Here is a 23,817-nt window from a genome sequence, read left to right as displayed (position 1 = left end):
AATCAGGAACTTGGTAGGGCTGTTTCCAGGTACCCTAGAGATGATCAGAAGTGGCTTTTAGAAGGATAATTAAAACAAAACAAAAACAAACAAACAAAAAAAAAAACCAATCAAAATAAGCATGAATCCCAAACCAACAAATGTTTGCCTCTGTGTTACGAACTACAATTCTCCTTATTTCTGGAGTGTCTTCTATTTCAGGATGTGCGACAACTTAAGAGACTTTAATAGTGTCTCTCAGTCTGGTACTTTCATAAGTATTATTTCCAATTCTGTTGCTGAGAAAAGCACAGCATAAAACACGAGGCTGTCGTCCAAATGCATGGCAATAAGGCAAAAATCCTGAGGCAGCTCTACCCATTTTATGAAAAGGACAGCTTCTGAAGCTGCCAAATGTCACTGATGGCTTTTTTTTGTTTGTTTTGTTTTTGTTGTTTTAATTCAAAAACAAATAAAAGGGGGTGGGGGGAATAAATGGGATTTTTTAAGTGGAAGATCACTAAATATTCAGTCCAACTGCGACTATCGCTTCATGTGTATCTTAAAGAGAAGGGGCAAGTTAAAATGTTTTCCAACTGCATATCATTTCTGTGCTAAGATAATTCCATCACTTTCCAGAGATGTCATCTCAAAGGCAGTTACAAATATGCCCTTGGAAATTATAAGAAATACAATACCTGTGAAAGTGAAGTAGGGGAACATTGCAACCCACAAAGAAATATCAAAAGCCAAAACTGGGTCCTACATCACAACATTAAAAGTGTTCTCCACAGAATTAACTGCAACCACATTCCAGAAATGTTAAAATAAGATTACTGATCCCAAAATATCCCTCGTATCAATTTCCTAAAAATACATGGGTTATTTTCAGTGTGTGATTTGGCCATGAAGGAACGTGATACACATAAGGGCTTCATCAAAGAGAAATATCTTTTCTTCTTCCCATGAGGGAAGAGGTAACTTCTCTTATGTGCTGTTCTTAGAAAGCCACGTGCTTATTTCAGGGGTAGTATCACACCTAATGTGTGCAAAACTGGAAGCTACTGATTCCTCACCATCTGCAAAATAAAGGTAACTTCAGTCAAGGCTGGGAAAGGAAGACACTTCCTCTGGAATAGACATAATTAATCTGAAGAATCCACTTAAGATGGGTCTACGCCATGCAATGTAAGGAAGCAATTCCAGTGGCCCAGCTAGCACCTTTGCAGCTGCCATGGTGCTAGCGTTAGTAGGAGCTCTAGCTCAGGGAAGGCTGTCACTGCACGTACTGCACTCTGAGCAATCAATCTTGCTGCTGCCAGTGGAGCTGCACCAGAATTTGAATTTAGGAGCTGAAAAGATGCTTAGCAAGCTAGTAGTTTGAGTTGCTCCTTATTTGTGCTATTTTATATCTTCTTCGCCCGAGAACATCGTATTAACTTGCAGGTAAAAAAGAATGTAGAAACAATGAAATGTTCCTTCTTCTCTAGTTATAGCAAACCTTAATGTCCCCATATTCTTGGTTTTTATAATAATTTTATAATAATTTCCTTATGGCACATACATTTGCCTTGTCTTGTACTGCTCCTCTTGGTCCTCTCATGGTTATTTGCTAGCACATTTACTTAGAAGCAAAGGTACTTATGGTTCTGCACAGGGAAACGCACAAACACACAGCTCCAGCCTTGTTCCAAATGAGATACACATTCTGATGGTCTTCACAACTCTGTCAGGAGAAAACCTGCAGAAAACATGGCGAAGTCATTTTACTTACTGCTTTATGACTTGCTCCTCAAACTCTTCAAAAATCAAGGTAGATTTCTCTTCCTGAAAGACTGGACCTTATCACAAGAGACTGAAAAAACTACATGCTGAGGGAAGATTTACATGAGCACAAGGAAGCTACCCCTAAATAAAGTGTCCAAAAGGACATTTCGATTGCATTTCACAAATCCCCTGCAGAGAGAATAACCACACGTTTGTGAATTCCCAAGGTTTTATCTATAGGCATCACTGAATACTCTGAATCCAGAATCTACAGTTAATTTGTGCTCTAGTGCTCTATTCCTCCGAAGAAGCATATCCTCCTCTAATAGCAAATAAACAGCAAAGACAAAAAGATGTTTCAGAATAATTCATCAAAAGGTAAGCATTTTTGAGCATGTGCACAAATATGCATGTAATCATACACATAAGATGCCCTTTACCACTACGCAGTACTTCAGGAAGATGCTGCTGCAATGCTTGCTCACATGAAAACTGCACACGTCTTGGTAACTTAAGCTGAGAAGCTCCAACACAAAGGTCTTGCCTGCATGCAGACACTGATAGTTAAACTAATAAAAAAATCAGCCCACAGCTAAATAAATGCTACTTGACCAATTACCAGCTGACACTCTGCACATGCTCCTGTATAGACAAGTTCCTGAAAATGAAACATAAGAACATTATTTAGCCAAAAACAAGCTCACTGTTTCCGAACAGTTCATATGCCTGTGGAGTCCCTGACAAGCTTAAGAGCTTGAAGTCATGCAGGGGCTCTCCAAAGCAGCACTTATCTGGTCACACACATCAAGATGACAGCACTGTTGTTTTCACTGTGGCACTGAGAAATGACTCTTGAAATGTGAACTCTTGCTGAAGAACCTCTCTTTTGAACTGTGGTTGTCAAAAAACAATGAAAAAGAAAAACTGTGATATTCCCAAAATCAGTTTTTTTGTTTTGTTTTGTTTTTTAATTGAGAACTCTCATATACAGCCTGTGGAATTCTGTGCAAACAGAAGCAAACAAAGAGCTTCATACAACATAGTGCTTTTTAGTTTGATCTCGCATTTAGTTATATACATATTGGCATGAATTGCTCAGGACAATTCCTCCATCCCAAATCTGTTCCTGATGCTGGTTTAGAACATAAGGTAGTCCAGCCTGAGACTTGGTTCCGTAGGCAGCAAAGCAGGCTTGCTCAATCACTCTGTCTTGAGACGGGCAGCCTCTCGCCGTTGCTTCTGAACGGTCCTGGAATCTTCCCACAGCTGGGGTCCTCTAATGTTCTCCCAGTTATCCAAGTCAGATTTTTCCAATTTCTGCATATAAACATCAAACAGAAGTGTCACCTTGAAAGCATTATGATTTAAAATATGCATTAATCTGAACTGTTTTCTATCTGTGCAAGACAGAGCATCACCATCGGGGTGAAGAACTGTCATCCACCCTCCAAAAGTTGTTCAACAACAAAGAGAAATAATTTGGAAGTATTCATATAGCTAATAAATGATTAAGGTGGCATTACTGCCACTGCTTATCAACAGATAAGGAGAGGTAGAATAGGAAGACCTACAGCATCTGAACATGACTGAAAACATTTTTGTATTCATTCTTTCTTCGCTCACCTTGTTTTCCAGATCAGTTCCTCATGTGCAAGTCTGCCTGAGTTGGGAGCGATAAGCATTGGTACAGCTGCATCACTTTTAGTGCTGACCTGAAGTATTCTGTCAGCACAGATACAAATCTTGCTGGAAAAGAGGAATCATCCAGCACTATGAGAGACAGTAACAGTGCAATTCCCTCAAATCCATGCAGTTTTAAAGTGGAGAGAAGTGCACGACGCTTTCTGCTGCCTAGCTTTTATGGTACCCAATAGACACAGGCCTCTCACAAAGTCGTACATAGGATGTGCTTACTGGCCAGGCTGTTAGCATATACTTAAAAACTAGTTAGATTTTAAATGATCTCCTTACCTGTTCCTATTATCCCCACTCAGATGAGGTACTCACCACAGTCTTTATCTAGCCTGAGGGGAGAGCAAAAAGGAGGAAGAGGAGCCCCTCTAGCTTCACCCATCAAGTGCTGCTGTTGAGGAAGCTGCTGCTGTTGGAACTCACCTCCACAGTCTGGGAGAGATGCAGAAGTACCTAGCAGGTGCAGACCCAGAGTGCAAACCCCACCCAATGCTCTGTAGATGACAGTTTGCTCTACCAAACAGTACTACTGTGCTATTTTTACTTGCTGTAGTTTGCACTGAAATAAATAGGAGGCATTGCTTTTGGAGCGATGTAGTTTAATTTGAGCTTGTAGTTTAATTTGCTTTAATTTGCATGCAAATACTAAGGGACTTTAAAAATAACTGCAGAACAATTCAACAGCTATAACAGACCTGCTACTATGAGCTCATGTTACATAAAAGTTTTCTGCCACTTCTACAATTTGCAATAAGTTTTGTCAGATATCAAAAGAAATTAGGCAGCGCTCAACAGAAGATCTACGAGAACACAGACACAGCAGACTTTCCCAAGGTAGAAGCAGCTGAGTTTCTCATATAGTGGAGCTGGCACGGGTCTTTCTGAAGCATGGCCCTCACTATTTATACATCTTATAACTAGCTGCTATTTGATTTCAGCTGGAAGGGATCCATGCTGACCTAGGAAGAGGGAGAAGGAGGGTGCTCAGGGAAGGGATGCATCATCCCATGCATCAGCAACTATCCACTGTGCAAATTCAGACTTTAACACCTGATTCATAGCAGTTTCAAGGAAACTACACTAAAAATAACCTTGTGCTTTAGCATATGGCAGGCCTGCTGATTTTATTAAGCACAGAGGTACCACACAGCTGTGAAGTTCTAAACTATTCCCAAGGGTGCTCAGCTCCCAAAGTCCAAACAAGAAACAGCATTTAAAATATATACCACAAAGCGTGTAAAACCCAAAGATACACTATGTAAGTGTATCAAGAGAGAGATGCATACTGGAGAACCTTACCAAAAGTTTGTATTAATCTGCCCTGGAAATTCACAATGGCTTTTCAAAGAGTTTATAAAACTCTTCCAATGGAAAGAGTAAAAGCAGCTGGAAAACACACTGTGATCTAGTGACAGAATAAAGCTACCACAGCTCTCTGCAGTAAATGCAATTGCCTCAAACTACAGCGCAGATGAGATGTATGTACGGTTTTTTTTTGTCAATTAAAACACAAAGAATTAAAGAGTCTATTGAAGCAGAAAGAAACATTTTTCTTATTTATTTTCTTTATATTTACATAAAAGGTAACTTCTTTCCCTCTACAAAGCTTCTTCAGACTACCCAAGCCGCATCACACTCTTAGAATTCAGGCATGATGGCAGGGTTTCTTTCCAACTGAAGCGAACCTGACTGGACTGGTTTTATTTTTTTTTTATTTTTAGACCCCTGTACTGTGCCCACCTAATTTCACCATAAAGATGGTAAGCCATCTCCAGCTTTTACTAAATCCATACAGTCTGGCAGTTTTAAAAGTGAAAAGCTTTTTTTCCCAGTCAAATGTACTAAATAGTCAATCATTGGAGACTACAATGAAATGTAATCAGATCAGACCAGCCCCACTTTCCCTGCTCGTCTCAAATAGCCCCAGGGATAATGAAAATTAGCTGTTTAAAGTAAGATCAGTGTAGTCCATTAAATCTACTGATTCACTTCCTAAATCAGCTAAACTGCCTCTTAAAAGTACAGGACTGACAGAAGCTGTAAATCCAAGAAAAAATGCAGTTATGCAGGCAGGCACAGTGAATAAAAAAGAACATTCAACTCTTTGCAACACAGCTGACTTTTAAAACTTTTGTTAAACAGCCCACGTGGCACCAGTGCACCGCACAGGACAGAAAGAAGCCTTCACTTCTGAGCTGCTGGTTCAAATATCTGGCTGGTTGGTTAGTAAGTAAAAGCCATAATCCTCTGTAAACCTTACAGTAAAATAATTTTTTTAAGAGTTTGAGTTCTACTCCTGCAGGATCATTGTCAGGCCACAACAAACCCAAATTGGCAAAAATACGTGTAGAGCCTTGCTGCAATGATGAGTTGCCACTTGCAATAAAAGTTTGGCTGTAGTCTGCTTCCTACATGTGAAATCCTGTTTATTGCATAGCGCGTTGCAATAAGTTCTGTGACGAGTGCCACAGAAAGAAATAACTCTAATTCAAAGAGACAATTATTTCCCATTATTATAGTAAGCAACCCCATTTGCAGATAAAAGCTTAGCCAGGGAAGAACATACTATGGCTGAGAAGCAATGAAAGAAATGCATTAAGCTTGGTTGTTCTTGCTAGACTGTCAAAACAACTTGAAGTCCATGAAAGATAGACTGAAGAGCTCCATTCTGACACAGAGATGCAGACGTGCAGAGTTAAGGTTTATACTATATTTCCTCCAGAGGGACTGAAAGCCTCAAGTTTATCATCACATTTCTCGGGCTTTATTATCATTTTTTCCACAGCATTTTTCCCAGAGCCATGTCTCTGACATCTCATTTTCATAATAAAATCTTGGTTTCACTCACTTTGCTTAGGATGCAACAAAATTTTATATTCAATTATCTGTGATTTAATTATCTATAATTAGCATTCCTAAGATTAAAAAGAGGTACCTTTCTTTTTTTCCAACTAGAGAATATTTAGTTTTTGTATTAGTTATACATAAGTGTATTAGGAAATTGAATGCTATGGCCAGAATATTTTTTGCTCAGTAAGGGAAGAAATGTGAAGTTTTTGCATTTAAGTCTCCACAGGTTTAATTATCTTTTTAGCTGCTGAAGACTGGCAAAATCCACACAGATGAAACCAACAGAGTTCTTGTTGCTACCTTCGGTAGGACCCAATGCTATTCACCTACAGCACAAACAATTAACTTAGCACGAGCTTGGTTAAGAGGCTCTTTCTACATAGGTTATTTTCCCCTTAGTTTGGACAATTCAGCACTGTGGGGCTGTGCCCCAAATCAGAAAGACTGAACTACATTGGGATATACTGTTTAGAAATTAACTCTATTTAAGCATAAGACTACGCAAACTCTCCAACTGGCATGGCAGAAGGAATCATAGGATTGAGAGTGAACAGAAATATCTTTAGTTGGCAATGTTGTAAAGGATTTGTATCATGGATGCCATCTATTTGCAATGCCAAATTGTCTATTACATTTTTTTTCCCAATTTGAAGAATGAGAAATGCTTGCCTTCGTCTCAGAGGTATCATCAAGTTTAACGTTTGCAGAGTGCACTCATAATCTCGTGTGAAGATGCTACAGTGATACAAATTACTTAATAAAACAAACAATTAAGGTAGTTGGTTAGAACTATATGGTTACACAACTTTGCCATGACTTCCCCCTTTACTCTTAATATGAAAATCTTGGAAGTCACACTAAATCTCACGAAATAACTTGCTATGTATGCATCACACTCACACAGCACACACGATGGACTTCTGGGTTCAAAGAATTTACAGAGCAGTATGGACGAAGTCAAGAGAATTCAAGCTGCATGGGTCATTCGCTTTATTGTTTCTTCCTTCATCAAAATTGAAACTCTGAAATACTCAACGTATAAAGAACAGCCCAAGTTCTTTACTACACCCGCAAAATCAAACGTCCAAAATTCAGCAAATTCCACAGTGAATTAAGTAATGAAGTACACTTAGCATGGCTTCTACTTCCCTGGTATATGGAAGTCTTATTAAGCTATGGTTAACTTGCGCTTGGAAGTAAAAAGCTGCTTACTGAGGTTTATTTTATGAATTTACACTTCAGGAGACTTAGCCAAGCTGACAGCAGTGAGAAATTTCTGGATGTTAAGTGTCTTATCTTGCCAACTTTGCATCATAATGAACTCTGCAAAGGTCTGTCCTGGTTTCTGCAGCAGAGCCCTCTAAAAGAGGGACAGACACTTGGGATGTGTGCAAGCTCTCTTTCAACTATTGAAAGCTGAGCTTGGCTGAAGGAGATCCAAGATCTTTTGCAGTGCAGAAGTGCAGTAAGAGCAACAAATCACTCCTGAACCCTCTAGGTCTGTGCCTAGGAGGTAGAGCAGATGCATTTCCACAGCCTGTCCCTGTCTGGAGCCCACAAACGCCTGCTGAATTTTTAAGCTGGCAACACAGAGAAGGTTTCTTTCACGTATCTTACTTGGATTATAAATACACTTTCAAGTGTGAACTATTTTTTCACTATGTGTACCTAAAGTTTGGCAAAATGTATCTGCCTAACAATTACAAAAAACAAAAAACAAAAAACAAAAAAACCTCTTGAACATCTAAACCAAAAAGCATTGTACAAGGATCGAAATACACTGGACTTACAAGTCCCACCTGGTGTTTTTCCCTCTGAAGAGATATGAAAACTAGGCATTTACAGGCTTCTTATGTGAGAGAAAAAAAAGCTGTAACGAATATCAGAGGGAAAGGGCTAAGAGACCACCAGCAGAAGAAATGATCAGGTGCTGTGAAACTGCGAAACTAACACCAGTGTGTGGAAATAAGAAAAGAAACAACTAGAATAACTATACAACAATAATGTCAAATTAAACTTCAAGCGAAGCCTTTACATGACTACCTCAAAGTAACACACTCTTTCAAATCAGCAGCCAACTGCATTAACTAGTGTAGCTCTCCAAGCTCCTGATTTCAACCTGTGTCGCACACAGCACCGCCCCTATCCTGGCCTTAGCCAGCTCAGGCAGCACACAGAGATGCTGTTCTTTACAACTTCCTTTCTCTTCTATACCTTCCTGCTGATTTTCAATACATCTCTCTTCCAGAACTCGCTTGTCAATTTATATGCTTAAGCAGAATGCTTTTCTCTTTGAAAAACTATGGCTTTGGTCAGCTGTTAGCAGAGCAACTTCAATCCTTCCAGCCAAAAATAGTTTTTCTAATGACATCAATGGCAACTTTTGATTTGTGTTATTGGGCAGATGTTTGATGAGGACACTGATATGGGTGCTGGTGCCCCACTGTACTGCCAAGGTCAGTAAAGATACTTCTCAGCAATACTGCTGACGGCATAGTAAACAAGTAGCTTGAAAATATACCATTCAATTCGTCTGTACCAATGGGCCCTCAAAATGTTGTAGCTGAGAATGACTGAAGAACTTATCTGAATTTTTCCAAGAATAAAGAGGAAGTTTTAGGAGGTGAATTCTGGGGTATTACTTTGGTTGGAGTATGTTTCAGGTTTGAACCTCCTCCACTTTCATTTTTGAGCTGTATGATGGCACAGTGAACGCTGCCTGCCTCATTGACCTGCTGGGAAGATGCCATGAGAGGACGGAGCACCGCAGATCGAAACATTAACAGCATTTCATTCAGCCTTGTAACTGCTCAATGAACAAAACTCAACTCTAACCAGACACATCACAATGCCTGGGGTTAAACAGGGAATGTGACCACTCAATTATTAAGAACCTGATTATTCCATTAAAAACTTCCAGTATCCATGATCAGTCTCCAGCACCATCTCCTTCTCCTGCTTGATCAATAAGTCTCTTAAGACATCAGCATCCCACTCTTTGTCAGTAACTTGCAATGCACAGTATGTTTGTACTGTTTAAGTGCTACATAAAGATGGTCTACAGTAATTTGAAAAGTAAGGAAAAAACATGTGAGAACTGTACTAGCAACCTTCTGAAGTCTTTCAAACAGCTGGAGCGCCTATATGGGCATCATCTGGCAGTCACAGTATTCTTTGACTTCCAGATTCCAGATAGTTTCTAAGGAAGCTCTTATCTCAGTGACCTGGCAAAGTGGCTTTTCATTGGCCACTTCATGTTAGTTTTGCTTTCCCTTTTCTTTTTTTGTCCATTCCATAAACACTATCTGCTTTGCTGTATCCACTTCAGAGGTAGTAAATGCAAGGAATGTATAAAGCCTCAATGGCATGGCTAAATTCCCATACACTGTATTAAAAGCTACTTTAGAGTTATTTCATACCAAAGATCTAGCAATTCCCCACTGGAGGCCCAGTAATGACAGATGTGCTTTACATTTCTACATAGTCAGCTCCTCAGAAGAACACTCCCAGCACTGCCTGGGAGATAGCTGCTTCCTCTAGGACCATAAATGAACAAATTCAGTTGTGCTGTGTGGATGTCACTTTCCCTACTCTTTTAAAAAAAAAAACAAAAAACTTTTGTTGACAGAGAACACACAGAGTTGGCCCTAACATGATGAGAGCTGCTCTGTTCTTCTGGGTTAAAAAGCCACACAAGGATGCAGGCAGTTACAAAGAATTCTATTTTGGAAAAAGGAGAAGAGATTACTTGTTCAACATATGTGTACATTGCAGTCCAGTTTGCTGCCAGACTGCACTGTTAGCTGCCTTACTTTGGTTTTTACCTATGAGAAATCATCATCATCTTACAGGGCTAAGAAACACGCAGATGCAATACACATAAAGAAACAATTCATACCTACTGAGAATCCCATGCAAAGAGATATGCTATAAAAATGAGTAGAAAAAAAAATATTACAGGACTGTTTGCAAAGATGAATTCCAGAAATAAGGCCAGTAGGAAGTGATGTCCTGTGAGCTTTCCTCAGGAGGTATGTGTCTCTTTCTGAATGAAAGCTTTCTCACAGCACCTCTTCCTAAGAACCTATTCCACCCACCACTAAATTCCACCTTTATCTGATTGTTGTTGTTTGTTCAGTTTCTTTTAATCACATTTTGAGGCACAAGAGCTTTGAGAGTGCAAGAAGGAGGAGAAAACTGCTTGGGTATGGATTGCATACACACTCAGAATAAAACTCCTAGTGCAAGGTATTTTTAACCAAAATCTTTCCCTTGTCTTGTCCACGGCAGTCTCTATGGCAAGCTAACACCACTTTGTCCTTCTCTACAAAACCAGAAGTGATGAGGACTTACAGTGAAAAAAAGAGTCCCCAATTCAGTTTACACTGGAGTAACTGAAATGCAAACAGCTTCATCCAGTGCTTGTCCAATGTACAGCCTGGAAGACAGGCAGAACCCATGACTGTCTGGAGCAGCTTTGCTTAACAACACTCTGACAAAGAAAAGATGGGAAGGGCTTAAAGGAAGAAGGAACAACATCTCATCTCACTTGGTGTCATAAACCAGCGTGGATTTTCTTCCCCAATATTTTTAACATCTCTTAAACAGCTCAAGATACATAGCCACTAGCATTTAGCTCACAGACACTGAGGTAAATCAATCAAACAGGCCAATCCATTAATTCTCAAACAATAACAACAAAGTCAGTAATCCTCTGGTATCAACCAGGGAACCAACAAGATGCTTGCAGATTTCAGCCTCTGCTGAATTATCTTCCAGTACAGTCCTCCCATCCGTACCTCTAATGTATCTACTGAATACTCTTAAGACAGTAAATACACAGGTTATAGTCCCAAACCACCCCACCATACCTCTGATTTTGATTTTCTAACTGTCCTGGATAAACATTTCAGCGCTGCCATTGCAATACCTCTGCTATAATTCTCAAGACAAACAGCGAGACGTCCATTCAGAGCTTACACTGACCTTTATTTGATCTATCAAATTACGAGGAACAAAATCTGCAAACCACTCAGATACATTAAACCAGGAGTAGTGTTCTCTAGACAATCACACAGCACTGTACTCTACTCACTTATCCCGTGCCAAGCCCAACAGTTCACAACCAGTTGAAAACTTTAAAATTTTTCAATTTAATGTTCTGTAAGCCAGACTTTTTTTTTTTCCTGTTATGTTCAAATGATGTTCCTATCTGTTAATAATGGCCTTTGCTCCTACTATCTTTGTTGCATCAGAGAACTCATCAATAGCTGGCACTTTCCTCTAATGAAGGTATTTATATACAACTAGTGTTCCTTTACGTACTTTCAAAAGTATTCAAATCTTTAAAGTTTCCTTGAGGCATTTTCTCAAGCCCTAAGTGCACATATTCAGCCTTTTCTGCAACCTGTTTGATTACTAAAGTCCTGTTCAAGATGTGGACATCAGAAGCAGATATTGCACTTGAGTACGAGCTTTATCAATAACATACTCAGAAGTAAAAGTCATCTCTTCCTACTATCTGCCATTCCAGTTTATATTTATAAAGTCTGAATTAGCTCTTTATGCCACAGCACCACTATAGAAGATCAATCTGAATTATTCATTCACTGACTCCTAAATCTTTTCCAGAGTTGCTGCATTTCATCACACAGTCCACTCTGACCTGCATTTCCATTTTTTTAACAGATAAGGGCGGCTTTTTTAACGAGTACTTCGCTCATTTGATGGGCCCCGCTTACCAAGTAATGCTGAAGAGGTCCCAGCACCTTCCTGGCCACACTTTGACTACTTCAATACTTTGGTGTCACTTGTACATCAGTAATGATTTTACAGTTCTTTCCAGATCACTGAAAAAAGAACTCAGTATTGCCTAGATATGTCAACCTGTCAACTTATTTAAAAGAAAACTCTGTGATGTCCTTTTATCAATCTTCTCTACCTTCTCATTTACTATTTTCACAGCAATAATTTTACATTATTTAACCGTACTTCAGTTCCTGCTGGTTAAAAACGTATCTGGTTTAAACTCAACTGATTTTTCCATCATAAAATTATAATTCTGTAGGTTATTAATATGTTCTTCTTAAGGTTGTTATTGGCTGTTGGGTTTTTTGCTTGAAAAACCATAAACAACAATTCTTTATTTCAGGGTCTGATGTGACTGACTTGAAGCAGGATCATTTTTTTTTTTTTTTACCGTCTACTACATCACTATTTTCACAAAAGTACAGAAACAAAATGCCAAAATAAGGAATGCAATTTTGGCATCACATTTAAGCAATGACAAGGAATATATTCTGATTGTTAGGTATCCACAAAAAGTTTGTGACTCATCACCATAATCAGTTCTTTACCCCTTTCTTCCAAACAGTCTTTTTGCACTTTCAAATACAATACTCTAGACTTTTGTCACAGGTCAAGAACTTGACATTTTTTACAGTGTGTTCTACAAGGCACAGCTCAGCAGCAGAACTACATTTCCATTAGTACCAGTGACACTAGTGGACAGAGCTGTGATTTATTAGGCAAAAGGGAGCAGCAAGGACTAATTGGCTGGATGAGGACACACAAGTGTGTGAGAGGAATGCCTAAACAACAGAGAACACACGCAAAGGTAGCTTGTTCCTATGAGGTACGACCTCATAATGAATGGCATTACTAACAGATCTGAGATACAAGAAATGCAGTACATAATTCAGATGCAAATACAATCTTGCTCAAATCAGCACACTTTCCAAAAACATTCCTATATGAATAAATGGTAAAGTTTGTTTAGTTTGAGGGAGTAGTAGTTAATAAACAAGATGATAAAAACATCTTTGTTAATTTTCTTGCTGTAAGTTGATTGTATCTGTGATTACATCTTTTCTCATCACCACCACATCACATTGAAGAAAAAGTGCAGACTTCAACAGGCATGAAATAGGAGAACTGTTGTTGTCGTCTGTAATAATCCAATAAAGGTATATCCTTAAGCAGAAATTATTACATTCTAAAAGAATCCAGTATATATTCAAAATGTGGACTTTTGTAAGGGCAAGAAGATAACTTTAAAAGTCATTGTGAGGGAAGAGCAATGGACATTTGCATGCATCAAGCAATCATGCTTCAGAAGAGCTGGCTTGGTCCCCTCAGTAACAGCTGCAGATATAATGCTAATAATATCATAAAATAAGGCTTCACATATTAAAACAGCAACTTTTTTTTGAAACTGCCCTTGATCTTTTATCACACCAAATTTAGAAACAGCCACCAGTGTAATCCTCCAATGTGACCTAAATATAGAATTAGATGTTCTTAAGAGCTGGACCACATGGGGTCCGCAGAAAAGTGCTCTCCTAAATGTCAGCGGTAACTCGGTGATTGGTTAGATTTTGTCCATCAGAATAGAGAGGCAGTAAGTATTGATGAAAACTGTCAAATAGTGACAGAGAGGCCGTGAAGTACACGCTTGACTGCCGAACTGCTGGTGGTTCCGCCAGCTTCACTGAAGCAAGGAATGAGTATGCCTCCTGCCTGCGGGTCAGCGCTCGCAGTAAAGTACACGTTGAGACCAGAGACCAAAACAATGATCTGGATCTCTTCTAATTATGTGGAAATTCACATCCATTTGTTTTCCTATACTGGTCTGGCGTCCCTAGAACCCAAGCACTGCTTTGGAAAACTTTCAGCATGAGAACTCTCAGCAGTTTAGATTAAGAAAAAGTAAGATTGCTTCTGTCACTTCTGTCCATCAGGAAGGAACCTCATTACCTGAGTAGGCTTGTAATACATTGTTATGCGGGCCACATCCTATTACCATTGATTTCTCCATAAAGCTGATGCAATTATGGCCATTTAAATATTACCCTTCAACTATTTACTTATCTTGTTGGAAAGAAATCTAAGCATATCTGAATACAGATCAGTTGATTTTGTGGTTAGGCAGCAAGTAAAATAGAGATACGGTTCTTTTTACTGCTTGTGGTTCTTCCATATAAATGAATCAGAGTGGACACACATATATTCTATGGAAAACGAGATGCAGAGTAATTGCAGAGGCATTCAGAACTGACTGGATTTGTATGTGTTGAGTTTCCACTTGAGCTTTCCACATGTACTTAAAGATCAAAACTTTTTATTTCCCACACCAAAGAACACAGTTTGTTATAGAACACAGCTCCAAATTATTTTCAGTAATGGTAAAACATTGTCATAAGTCTAGCAAGTAGGCAGATGTTCTGCAAAATTACATAGGTAAAAGTGCAAAAGGTTGAGAGTTCTTTCACAGATGAGTCACAGAAGAGTAATGTAATAGAAAGGTTTTATTAGCAAGACCACGTACCACCATTTGGACACTTAAGTGTGAGAGCTATGGGTGCAATCAAGCTCTTGAAGGGCTTGTGACAGGAATGTTGAATGCCATAATCACCGGGAAGACCATGGTGATAGACAAAGTGTTAACTAGACATCTGATCTGCAATTTTAAAACATTAAAAATTATCTGAATTAGCTTTATGCTTTGCTTCTGGATACAAGGAGCCTTTTTCCAGTTCTCCTAACAAGGCTTTCTGCAGACCTGAAGATTTATGAAACTCTAAATATTAAACTGGACAAAATAGCTATTTTGAAGCTCAGTAATATTTGAAGAAAATGTACTGTGGAGGAAAGAAAGAAATATTTCTCTATAAAATTTCCTGAAATAGTGAGAAAGTAATCACGGTTGTTTGAAAGCTATACAGAAGTTTAAAAAGCAAGAAAATGGTAAGAGGCAGCACATCAAGTACACTGTTCAGGCTAAAGAGCATCAAAACTTACGTAGCAGAAGTGTTGACATATACACATAATCATACCATCTAAGCCCAGCATCAGCTCTACTTTTATAGACCAGGTAAACCACACACATAGTCAAATTTATTTGTAGGCACCTGGACATCAAAGTAAAGCTGTTTTCAGAAAGAAGCACTGCATGTTCAAAAATCTTACTTTACATAAAACCTTATTTTTATTGGACATCAGTGAGTCCAAGGCAGATGGCCGATCTAATTTTAGATAGGGACAGACCCACCCCACCAGCAGCTAGGGTAATAAAGGGTAGCCAAGGTTATGAGCCCCAAGCAACAGATTTATTTTACCTTATATTCAGATTCCAACGTCACATTGTTCTGCTTCAATTTTTCCTTCAAAGCAGGATCAACCTGTAAAACAAATATATATATATTTATATATAAATATAAATAAAGTTTGCTTTTAAGATTTTTTTTAAAAAAAGAAATTTAAACCTCAAATAGATCAGTACATGAAATCCCTCCTCTCCTACAAATATATGCTGTTTGTTTAGACAGTAGTATGATGAACTGGGCTGAAAAGAGACAAGTCAATAAACTTTCATATCAAACCAGAAGCACATCTGTAATTAGACCCATACTTGCACAACATTAGATACTTCCACCTGAAACTGTTCAGATCAACAGTTTTGAAGTAAATAAAGCCTTAAACAAACAAAAGAAAACCAACAAAGAAAAAACTGCTTTCATGTTACATATTTTACTCCTGAATGGTGTGTTCAGTGAACAGGCATACAACACACTCTGCTTTACAAAGTCTACACATAAATCAAATTTCCAACTTTCTGGAGAACACATTGCTCTTTCCTAGCTTTGATTCTATACCAACAATGTTGGCAATTACTGCCAACCTACAGTTAGTCAAAGAACAAACCCAAGAACAGAAATATGAGTGAACAACAGTGGATAAATTTCATGCAGTTGAGCCCAGAGGGAGATGTGCTCATCCCTCCCCTTCCTAAGCCTTTCTTAAAAGGCCTGAGAGCAGAAACATTCTTCATCCTTAGAGAAAGTGTTTCGTCTTCTTTCTCCTCAAACAGAAATCAGCCAAATGTGCAGTACTCAAACACAGTCTTTAGGCTAATCAGTTAGACTATCAAATCTACCACAACAAATCATTCTCATTTTTAGACCTTAAATACAAATGCTGTTAAACCAATAGATATGTGAGGGGACTGGAAATGTGTTCAGTTCTACAGCTATGGTTCACTAGTCCAACTATGAACAACTCAATCAACATAAATTGTTACTCTTAATTTGCTACTTCTTGATCTGATTGAAAAGTGCTCAGTTATCCTTATCATCGTTGGCTTTGAAAGTCTAAAATGAGTCTAGAAAGGAGGGAATACAAGTTAGACAACTTGCCTGGCTTCTACCTTCAGATTCTGCCCTATATTGGTCTCCTACACCGAATAAAAAATGAGATGCTATGTCTGTGCCTTGGTATTCAAGGCCTGCACAGAACTGCCCTTCACTGCAGACAGATTGCCTCTCCCTTTCTGTGACTGTGACCTCCAACAACAGCCATGCCTCATTAGAGCAGCAAACCCATCCATCACAGGCACAGAGTGGGACCTTGCTGGGCGGCCAGGCAGGCTGCAGAGCTCGTGTTTGCTGAGATGAGAGCGATCGCGGACCTCAGTGCGTTCAGAACTAAATGCAAACACCATTTGTTACGCTTAGCGTTCTCACAGCACACATATGGACAAGGGGAAATAAATGCTTCAGCAGGTGAAGAAGCAAGAAGGAGGGAGTTTCATTTCCTCCTACGTTCTCCCTTCAGTTAATAAGACACCTGAGATAACACGGTTGGAGCAGCATCTTTACTTAATTAGCTGCAGCCATAACTTAACTCCTACGAGGTGAAAGGAAACGAGCAGTGAAGGTCCTTCTGTCCTCACACTTCCTTCCATATTTATTCTTCCCTCTGTGAAGGGAGAAGACTGGCTAAAGCAGATACATCCCAGACATCCCAGAACTTGTAACTGTTCCACATTATCTTTGTAATACTGACAAAAATGCAAAAATGAAAGAGCATGGTTTAAATTTCTCAGAAAAAAACACCACTATCCAATAAACAAGAAACAAAGAAAATCTACTTCTTTAGAAGCACAAATTTTATTCAACAAATTAATTTACTGAAAAAAATAGCAATTGAACCCTATCTTGAGGGCAAATGATGCAAACATCTTGGCAAGGGCTTAATATTTACTTGACAAGTTGACAAAAGACTCAAATCCAACCTGCAGAACATGATATTTTGTTTGAAGTTGGACAAAAATATCAGGGAGCAAAGATGTATTTCCTCTTATCTTTACCTTTCCCTACATACTTACCTATAATGTATAATTAAAACACACTTGACTCTGCTCTGAAGTCGAGTCACATGTGCTCTAAGGCCTTGGCTGCAAAGCCCCATTTTGCAGTTGCCAAATCTGAACAGAAGGTCACAAATAATTTTTAGAACTAACAGGGTAGTTGAAGGAAAGTGTGCTCTGAAGCTCTGCTTTTCCAGCACTTGTACCATGCTGCGTAATCCTTCTGACAGTACAGTAAGAAAAAAAGGAAACGTAACGGTCCTATTGCCATTCTGAAAAGGCAGATTAACATCAATAAGAACCACAATCTCAGATTATACCAGGAACACTCACGGTGTGGGTAGAACCAGAGAAGTGCCACACATTACACACCTTCCTCAAGAGCCAAGCACAAGCACATCTTGCTTCATTTTGATTGCCATGCCAACACACGTGCTGCTGAAAGAGCTACAAGTATTCAGCCACGCGTTGAAATGAATCACCAGCTATGCTGTGAATACAAATCCCCATTGATAAAGCTGATGGGAAAGGGCAAAGCCCAAATGCCCTCACAGCCTGGCACTGGCAGTAACCTCTGCACCATCATTTAGGAGGCAGTCAGTAACAGAAGACAACATCCATTTGCACCAGCCTATTGCCTGTCAGGCCAAATCTCCGATACTCCTTTAAGATCTATTTAAATCCAAGCTCTGTCACTAAAAATGGAATTCAAAGATGCATGTTGTTCTTTTAATTACTGCATATCTTGAAATTATTGCTGAAAAGCTACTGAAAGGCACAATAAAAGTATCTGGACAGTTTTCATGAGAAGCCACCAGCAAGGCTTGGACATCTGTACTAAAGATACCATTCCCCAAAATGGGTTCACCCCTTACTATTTCTGCATAGAGCTCATAGCAACGTGAGTGAAACCTTCTCAAAGTATGTTGCTCTATACAAGTTCATTTTGCATTACATCTCTTGGAAACACAAGGGTAGGTATACAGACAAATCTCAACACAAACTGTAAGTGCAAAGTTATCGAACTATAATTTTGTCTTGTCTCACAAGCTCCCGTACCTTCAAATTTACCCTTACTAAACTTCCAAAGGTTCTCAAGATTATCAAAGAGAAAGACTTAAAAACAAAACAAAACAAAAAACTTCAGGCAGCAAATCACAAAAATATGCCTAGAAATCTTAGTAGGCAGCTACTTGAAGCTGTAAGTCTCTAAAATCCTTTTAGAAGATAGCTCACTTCTCATGTTAAGGCTAACGTTCCAGTCTTTCAGTTCAAATTAGCTCCAAGCCTGGCTCTGGGTGCAGAGCTGGAGCATCTCCTCAAGGCGGGCAGGAACACCTCAAGCCCACGACCCCTACCAGGCTGGGGCCTTCTGCAGTGTGCTGTGAGAAGCTGCCAGCCCCTGTGTTCTCTTGGGTAAAGGGTATTTTTTATTTGCGACACAAATATTCCTGGCATGGTTATAAACCTAAGAACTACTAAAAATTCTCTAGCTAACAGCTCTGTGCTAGTCCTCAGTGACCACAGCTCATTTTGGTTTAGAAGCAAATAATAAATACAGTGACCGAGAGCTGTGAACGTCGCTTATTTTACCTCAGAGATACCCAAAGGATGGCTCTGTCAGCAAGGAGCCCAAAGAACACCACCACTACCCCCTGTCAGTGCATTAAAGTAGGCGAGCAGTGTCATCCTCCATTCAGTCCTCAGACAGCAATGAATTGATCCACGTTCTGATTTTCAAGGCAGCATCCTGTCACCCAGAACAAATGCACGCCCGGGTGTGTAATTCAGACAGCCCACCTTCACAATAGTTATCCTTTATTTACCCATACCTTCTCACTATTTGTAGGCTGGGGTTTTAGGGCAAGCCAAGCTGTGAGTACAGAACATCTTCTAAAACTGTGGGCTCCCTCATGCTGCACAGCAATGCTGCCAAAGGACAGCCATGCCATGAGGAGAGCCCTGTGCCTCAACAGGCCCCTCTCACATCAGCCATACGCTGGTGGCCAGGGCCTGACCAAATATTTGCACTCCAGCCTCAGAAAACTTTCCCTCTAGCAAACATTTCCAGAAGACAGAACTTGTCTACCCTAAAACTAGTTGGTTATTTTTACTAAAACATGGGTACTCTTTCTTACCCAGTTCTCCACAAAATAATATCCCACTGAAAGATTTCAGCTTTTACTTTAGAAACGGGAAGGGCGATGGACAGGATTTAATGAACATGAATTAAGCTTTTTTTTTTTTCTCCCCCATCTGCTCACACCAGCATAAACAGATGGGCCACAATTCTCCTGCAGCATCCACAACACAGCCCACAAAATTGACTGCTTGCATGAAATCCTGCAGTTTGTTCTCCACACCCATTTTTGAAACCTAGTATAAAACAAAAACCACCAGTTCAGGCTGTCCCATAGAATACTATCTTCAAATCCACAGATCATGTCAACTCTATGACTCTCCAACTAGATGGAAAATCAGCAGTCTTAAGCAGAGCAACTTAAATTTTCCTTGAGGAAAGACTCCAATAAGTTGTTACAAAAGTCTGTGTCACAAATATTCCAACCTGTGGCTTTTAAGCAGCATGGGCAGCTGTGGACATGAGACGACGCATCCCAGGACTGGGGCAGTGCCTGTAATCTACAGCCAAGTGTCATTCTGCTACAGGCAGTAAGAGAACGAAGGTCAGAGCATCAGCAAGAGCAAAGGGCAAGGGAAAACATACCATTACATGTGCCTGCATTCCCAGCAGCCTTTAATTACTTTATTCCGAATTTTTAATACACAGAAAACATGTATGTAAGGCTATTGCTCAAGCTTGGACAGGAATACTTCTGCATATTGAGGCAATACTGAGAACAAATCCAACACTCAGGCTCACATCCTTTGACTCTTTCATAAGATCTGCATAGAACACAGACAGAAAAACAAAAACTATATATATTTAATCCTGCCTCTGACAGAAATCAATGCAGACATTTCCAAAGGAGCAATATTAAATCTTATTACAGAAGCAGTTCCCACAGTTTTGGTACATGATGTGCCAGTAATCTCTCAAAATCTAAATCTTCTGCTTGCTTCCAGATGGATTAAAACAAATAAACAAACAGAAAGCACCTACAATCTCAAAACCTGGACCACGTATTTTCACATAATAACGTAAGGGCAATGCAAGCTATTATGTTCAAAGTTAATATGGAGACCAAACCAAACTCTTCATTAGCAAGTACTTAAGCACATCTAGATTTTTTCGTATAAAATCATCACAGCTAACAAAGTTTTCTAGCTCTGATTTCTGAGAGGGAAAAAAAGGTACTCAAGCATTTAATCAATGAATGGTATGCCTTCATATCCTGCTTGATTTGCAGGTGCACATTTATTTGATATATAAAACATAAATTAGCACCTTAGACCTTGGCTTTGAATATGCCACCATAAATTTCATTTCACAGTAAAATTCAGCACAAAAACTGCTCTTTCTGGTACAAAACTCTGGAAGCAACAGCAAAACCCTTCGTGTTTCTGAAAGGTCCCTGCAAGAAAACCCAAATCTTGCTGTGTACATGAGGATGCAGCAGACCCAACCTAAGCGCAGACCCAACCACCTCTGCAGGGCAGAACCTTCCAGTATGGGATTTCAAGGGTGGCACCCCCAAGCTTTACTATATCCTGATTCCCCTGTAGCCCAAGAGCACAAAGGGAGGAACTTGCCAAGAATTGGGTGCAGTTTCCCCCCAATCTCCTTTTTAGTTTCTTCCGAACAAGAAACAAAAGTGTAAGAGCTTCCAGGTGAATTGGAAAAATATGTTCAAGGCCTCAGAGTGAACTATGCAAGAAAGACAGAAATGGCTCAGCCTGCTTTTACTGACAGAGGATTTAATGCTTTAATCTGTCGCTACAGGAAGGGGTGAAAAGTAAGGCAGCAGTGAGTTCAGTCCTCTGGGCTGAAATGTGGACCATTGGTCTCTTAACCTGGAAGAATGTGCTTGGAGAATTTGCTGAATCAGCCACCACAAAGCATTAACAGGCAAAACAGCAAGAGGAACAAGATATCTGCTTCAGAAATATAAAGAATGTTTCTCAAGGTGCCTTTGTGAAGCCTCTTTAGTATGCAATACCCGTCCTGCTACAGCCACTTAAACAGTATGAAGTACACAATACAAAATAAATGCCCTTAAGGTATCAGTCCAGAAAAAGGAAATGTTACAAAAGCCTTTGTAACTCCTTTTCTTCTCCTCAAAGTGGGTATAATTTATGAAAAATTCATAAAATCTACTAAAAGATTTTTACCATATTTAATACGAGCTTCATCACACCTTAACTTACCTTCGAGCACTTTTTAACACCTCAACAAACCTCCCAGAATTCCTTATAATGCTTCGGCTGTTAATAATCTGACACGTGCAGCTTGGAACGTATTTTCTGCCATGTTGGCTAGCCTGGCACCACGCTGTTTGTCAGTGAATCGCTAAGGTTAGAAAAGACCGCTAAGCTTTTCTAGTCCAATGAACAACCCATCACCTACACCAGCAAGAAAACATACACTGAAGTCTTCTTCTGAGTCCAAATATTTCTCAATATAAAACAAAAGAAAAATATTTTGCTGGGTGTTAACCTCAACAATTGATTTTGGCTACACGTCTCAAAACTTTCTGTAAGTACTGTAACAACGTTGGCATTTTTTAATGGGCATTTTAACAGAAACAACTTTCAGAATTCAATGTGAATTTCATACAATGGCTTTCGTTCTCTCCAACCTCCATCTCTGCAACAAATTACATACTGAAAAAAACGTAGGTTTTTCTAACAACCACCATCCTAAACATCCATTTTGTAAAAGAATTACTGCCTTTATAACAGCTTTCCACCCTACAGTAAAAATACTTTCCATACTGACATCTAGTGAAGTTTTACAGAAAAAGAACTTGCACAGAGCTTACTGCCTTCCAAATGTACATATAAAATGACTAGAATTTGTATGTCATGCATTCTTTTCTTTTGAAAGATATTTTGCCACTATTTTTAAATAAAGAACATGTTTACCTGCTGAAGGCTCATCAGATGTTCTGATGGGTATATCAGAGGAAGCCATAATGATGAGATGTGGAGTAATTAAAATTAAACATGACTAATGCAGTTACTGGTTTTCCATTATGCGAGATGAAAATTTGCAGTTCCAATTTGCCATTAGATATTCCGAATAATTGGATCTTGTTACTTACTGTATTGTTTCAAATGTGACGTATCTATTTATAGCAGAGAAAAACATAAATGGACCATGTAATGCTTCCAGAACTAAAAAAATACTATAGGACTCAACAACAGCTGTGCAGAAAGCAGTCCCTAAGCCCTCTGGCTACTACTGTACTTTTAAGGGCTAAGCATCCAACATGAAAAAAAACCAACTATAATAAGTTCAACGGGAATTATGAATGAGAAGCATTTTAATTCATGCACTGTAGATAATAATAGGGCAAGTTCTCTCTCTACGCAGTATTGCAAAGCTTGCATTTCTACATCCTGTATCAGTGAAGAAAGAAAAGATCCTTTGGGAATACCTAAATGAGAGTCTCCTGCTCCCATTCATCACAGAACACGGAAGGCTGTGTAAGAACATGTATATTCTTTAAGGGTTCAGAAGTGGATGGGCTTTAAGGAGAGCTTGTGAACTTCTTGACCCCATGGCTGCCATTTTGCCTGCACTAGGACTACACGCAAACTCAAAGATCTTCTGTCATCCTGCAACTCCAGAGAGGCAAGACGCCATGTTATACCAGCTACAACATTCATTTCAGCACTCACTCCTGTTCTCATTTTTGTATGTCATAAAAAAAAGGCATTAAGCACTGCCTGACACAACACACAGGAGGCTCAGTGCAGACTCCATGGAAAATATATCACCCACCTAAACACAAGCACGTCTATAAACGTGTTGTGTAGTAACAGATACTTGGAGAGATATAGATCGTGTGTTTTCTCATTAGCAACTGTATTCCACACACGAGTTTGGGTTCTGCTGTTTCAGCCACACAGAAGTAGCTAGCAACAGAATCAAGTGAGTTGAGTTTTTCCAGCCTCAAAACACAAAGGATAAGGAAGATCTTAGAGACCACACTTAAAACGGGAGCATCTGCAGGTGTAAAGAGTTTTCAATGCCTTCTTGGTAACAACTGTAAAGATCTACAAGTCAAGAGCAACAGAAAATCCTGATCTGGGGACTGGGACCTCAGCCCTTCCACTTGAGTTTCAGTCTGCTGATTCCACTGCCAGGGCCTCATAAGGAGACTGCAAAGCTCTCCTCGTGTTTGTGGGAGGTGAGGGGAAAACAGCTGGATGTTATGTTTGAGCTAAAAACTACCTGAATCTGAATTACACACTTGCAA

The 23,817-nt window shown here is 39.4% G+C and overlaps 1 protein-coding gene across 1 annotated transcript in view; it reads right to left on the bottom strand.

The window, feature by feature from the left end:
• Positions 1-2,799: 2,799 nt before the first annotated feature.
• COX16 (cytochrome c oxidase assembly factor COX16) overlaps positions 2,800-23,817 on the bottom strand; it is a gene marked incomplete at its 5' end in the record, with an annotated part of 36,898 nt that continues 15,880 nt past the window's right edge. Inside the window, 2 exons of the mRNA XM_079537781.1 lie at positions 2,800-3,063; positions 15,405-15,467. Of these exons, the coding sequence (XP_079393907.1) occupies positions 2,947-3,063; positions 15,405-15,467 (180 nt within the window). The 3' untranslated portion in view covers positions 2,800-2,946. The remainder of the gene's footprint in view (positions 3,064-15,404; positions 15,468-23,817) is intronic.

This window comes from Tetrao urogallus (genome assembly GCF_951394365.1).
Source record: "Tetrao urogallus genome assembly, chromosome: 6".
NCBI classification, from domain to species: domain Eukaryota; kingdom Metazoa; phylum Chordata; class Aves; order Galliformes; family Phasianidae; genus Tetrao; species Tetrao urogallus.
Note: the sequence above shows the minus strand (reverse complement) of the source record. Positions and strands in the feature narration are given on the sequence as shown.